General features: G+C 46.0%; 1 protein-coding gene across 1 annotated transcript in view; it reads left to right on the top strand.

Annotated features, from left to right (window-relative positions):
• Positions 1-964, top strand: part of LOC106826305 (keratin, type I cuticular Ha3-I-like) — a 5,924-nt gene extending 4,960 nt beyond the window's left edge. The window contains exons 6-7 of the mRNA XM_070483243.1: positions 1-24; positions 483-964. The exon at positions 1-24 is cut by the window's left edge and continues 197 nt beyond it. Coding sequence (XP_070339344.1) covers positions 1-24; positions 483-567 — 109 coding nt within the window. The 3' untranslated portion in view covers positions 568-964. The remainder of the gene's footprint in view (positions 25-482) is intronic.
• Positions 965-4,352: the final 3,388 nt, after the last annotated feature.

Raw genomic sequence — 4,352 nt, 5'->3', positions numbered from 1 at the left:
CCTGCTGGAGAGCGAGGACGGCAAGTGAGTATGAGGCGAAGGATTTCTGGGAAAGTGTGTGTGGTGGGCCTATAAGACATTGTGGCCACACACATGTTGGCCATATTTTCAATTCACCCAACAGCACACATTAATCAAGCATCTACTATCTGACAATTAAACAAATGGGGAAGGTCAACAGTGAAGGGCATACATCCCCTGCCTCAAGGAACTAACAATGCAGAGGTGATGAGAGAGAGGTGGTTACTCACAACAGTAACTATCGGGTAAGGCAGACGAGAGCCCAAGAGCATGAGATAACATTTTTCAGAAGGTCAATTTCCCCCTCTGCACAAGGTATTCTGGGACAGGGAGAGGGATTTGGTAACAAATAGATGCCAATTAAACTCAACCATTGAGAATTCACAGGTTGTCTGATTAGGCACCCTGGGGCTCTCTCCACTCCTCTCCATAACCCATTCTAAATCTCTGTGTCCTTGCAGGCTTCCCCGCAACCCGTGTGCCACCACCAATGCTAGTAGCAGCTACTGCGGGCCCTGTGGCAGCTCTCAAAAGCGTCTCTGTTAATTTAAAAACTTGCACCCTCTTTGAAGATGGCAATGAAGCCGTTTAGATCAAGGATAGGAAAGGTCTCCAGGTCCTGCTTTTGCTAAGCTCAGTTGCCATTTAGAAACATTGTCGTGCCAACTGTGATATTTCTAGACATGGAAATGCTTCTAGACCCAACAAGCAAAGACACGCATCATCAACTCCCAATGTTTGGCAAACTCCTTCCTGTTGAAGGTTGAGTTTCTTTGTTTCTGCAGATGTCCAGCTCCCTGCAATCTGAGCTCCAGGGGTTCCTTTAGGCTGTTTCCTGTACTTATTGTGTTTCCTGCTTTCCTTGCTTCTTCAGTGTTCTCTGGAATGCAAGGAGGCCACTTCATTTACTTCCCAATAAACTTTACTTCTCTGGCATAGTAAATGTGTATCTCATTCATATTCATACATTGTAAAGTACTCATCGTGGCAGTTTCATAAAAATATCCCTTCATTAGGAGGATGAAATGGGTAAATGACTGACTCCAGTCATCATGTTCCGCTGGTAAATTCTGACGGAGGGGGAGGGATGTCCTCCTGGGAGGCTCCCAACATGCAGAAAGCCTGGCCTTTAACACCCACACCCGTCTTGCTGTGTCTGCAGGGCTCTTGGCAGTTCTGAGTGTCCTCCCCAAACCTCACTGCTGTCTCCACTGCTGTCTCTCAGCCTCATCACTCTGGAATTCTCTGCTTCCCCTTGCCCCTAACCTATGGAGACAAGCTTCTGTAGAAACTGCTTGAGGAGGAGCTGGCTCTCCTCTCAACCTCTCTGCTGTACCTGCATCGCCAATATAGGTACCTGTCCCTCCCTCGATATGAACTTTCATTGATTTCCATAACTCTGCACGCTCTGGCTCCTCTCATTCTATGTCCCACTGCCTGTTCTCTGTCTCCTGATTGGCTTGTCTTCCCCTTTCTGTCCAAAACGGAGGAAATGCCTAGATCCTCGGCTCTCTGTTTTTCTCTTTCTACATCCATGTTCATGGAGAGCCAGCCCCTCTCTGCCGATGACTCCCCAATCTTGCTCTCACCTGAGCTCAAGTTCCAGGTCTTCAGTTGCCCATAGGATACTTTCACTTGGTATCAGCCCATCGCATCGCATTTAATTGAACTAAAGCTTACGTTTGCCGAAGTGGCTCATCTTGTACCCGGTCATCACACCCAACACGTGGTTATCTAAAGACCTTTAAATGCAGGCAGGCATCTCTCCTTAGCTCCTCCTCTTCAAGTTTATCCTTTTCTCTAGGTATTTGCTCCTACGCATAATATTCTTCCATAACCTCCTTATCATTTCATTTTCTATAATTTGAAGAAAGGTCAATGTTCAGTGTCCCCCCAATTAAACATTAATCCCCCCCGCACTTGCCTCATCTCTGAATTTTTAAAGCTCTCAATTCTACCGGCCACTATCTCAATTATCCATTCAATTTGACGCTGACTGACATACTACAATCGATCGTCTATAGCATGTGGCAGTACTTTGTGGGATGCTGAGAACACACGAATACATAAGCACCAATCCTGGCCCTCAGCATGTTTACAGTCTAGCGTGGATAAGACAAAGAGACAATCGCATACACGCAAACGTCAGTGTGGCTCCAGAAAGTTGTCAGTAAAGAATGATGAGTTTCCCAGGTGTGAGAGAGTGATAAGAGGCTCCAAGAAGGAAGGAGCACTTGAGCAGGACTTTGAAAACTCAAATATTCTATTCATACAAATTTTGTCTGCCTCTTTTGTTGACTATAGGTCCTTCAACAGAGACAGAATCTCTACCGAATTAAAGCCTAGTACAAACCATAGAACGCTTTAAGTGGAATAAATAAGGAACAGTAACACTAATGAGGATCCATGAGGTTATTAAAACTTTATATACTTCCCAGAGTTCCAACTTCAATCAACTATTACTGTTGGATATTAGCATAATTCTGAAATAAATGTTGATGGATATGTTTGGACAGGTGAGTGTGTGCAGGTCTGAGAAGAGCGCAAATTTTTCCAAGGATGAACTCTGCCTGGTAAGGAGATGAGGAAGCAGGAGGTGTGGTAAAGGCCTGACAGGCCAATTCCTAGCCTGGAGCAGAGGATAAACGCGGTAGTGGAATAGGAAACTGGAAAGGAGTTAGGGAGGCCCATAGCTGGCAGTGCTGTGAGATTTGCTTGTGAGGAAGGGTGGCATATGATGTATCAGGCAGCTATGTGAAGGCTGGGTTGTGATGAGTCCTACAGGTTGGTGGGGTTGGGTGGGAAAGGAGGACCATCAATTAGGAGGCTGATGAGAGACAACAAGGGCTGAGATGAGTGGAGGTGGGGGGGTTGGGGGGAGCAGGGGCAAGGGGGAGTGGGCGGGGCAAGGGAAGAGCAGATTCCAGAGGCACAGCCTGGGATGCGGAAGCTGATTGGAAGTGGAGGAACCATGGAGAGAGAAGGACGGAAACTAGCATTGATTGAATACCTACTATAGGTCAACATGAGTGAAGTTTTCGAGCCTGAGAAAATGAAACAATAGTGGGTCTCCAGTGGAGAGAGCTGGAAAAGAATGACTAGATTTGGGAGAGATGTTGGAGAGATACTTACACAAAGATGATAATAGTTAAAGGTGTAGGAGTTCTTAAGAGTGTCAAGGAAAGATGTTAGAGAAGGTGGAAGAACCTTGGGAACCACTGACAGATGTGACAGAGCAGGCCTGGGCTTCTCCAAAGTCCCTGACATGAGGTTCTGCCTTGGTTTAGCTGGGTCTCTGAGGATAGAGATATCTGATTATAAGCAGTTGGAGAAGGAAGTGGGAAAGCAGCTGAAGTGACAGACAAATCAAAAGAAGTCAGAGCTCAATGAGGGGATGGTCAACAGCATCCAGGGCAAGGAAGATGAGGATTCAGACACATCACTGGTTATAGCAATGGGCAGGTTGCTGGTTACTATCAAGAGACCGGGGTCTGTGAAATGCTGGGGGAAGAAGCCATATTTCGGTGGCTTTCACATCTGTCTCAAATCACCAAGTTAATAGTGAATTTAATGCGAAAGTTCAACACTACACATTCACAGTAAACATGAAGCTCACTTTGCTTTATCCTCTGTGTACTACTAAAAACGTTTTAACATCTGCTCTTCCCTTTTGACCTGCAGAGCAGTCACATAAACAGATTTTCACTCCTCTGAGTGGTCCCTGAATCCAGCTTTCCCAGAAGACTAGGACCATTAAGTTACATTGTCCTGGATTGTTTCATGTTCTTCTCAACTCCTCTATTCTCGACTGGGTAGAGTGAAAAATATACTGAGGAGATTTGCATTTTTCTGACTTGGCTTGGTCCCTTGAGACCCTCAAACTGCATTCCCTTTGAGAGTCTTGGGCCGATTGTAAGAGAAACAATGGTGGCTCTGAGAGATTTTGTGGAATGGGCCATGAATCCCATTTCGAGGTGCCTGTACCTCTCTTTGCTCAGCCCATCTTACTACTGAGCTAGCTCATTCTCCAGGTCTTGTCCCACTTGTCCTCCTTGGAATCCTGTTTGGGCATCTCCTCAGAGCCAAACCTGTTAGCTTAGTTCCTGGATTACCATCACACTTTCTCCCCTCAGTGTAGTGAGGCTGGGTGATTGATAAATTCATAACGGCTGACTTTACGGAATGGCCTGTGGAAACCCTGTGTCCTGTTCTTATAAGCAGCTCTAACTGGGGCTGGCCCAAAACTTGCCGGGCTGGTGTTGATATTGAACAGTGTTTCTGATTTTCTGATTCTCCAGTGGGTAAGTCTTCATCTCTCTTAGGCATAAGTC

This window comes from Equus asinus, chromosome 13, assembly GCF_041296235.1.
Source record: "Equus asinus isolate D_3611 breed Donkey chromosome 13, EquAss-T2T_v2, whole genome shotgun sequence".
Lineage (NCBI taxonomy): Eukaryota > Metazoa > Chordata > Mammalia > Perissodactyla > Equidae > Equus > Equus asinus.
Note: the sequence above shows the minus strand (reverse complement) of the source record. Positions and strands in the feature narration are given on the sequence as shown.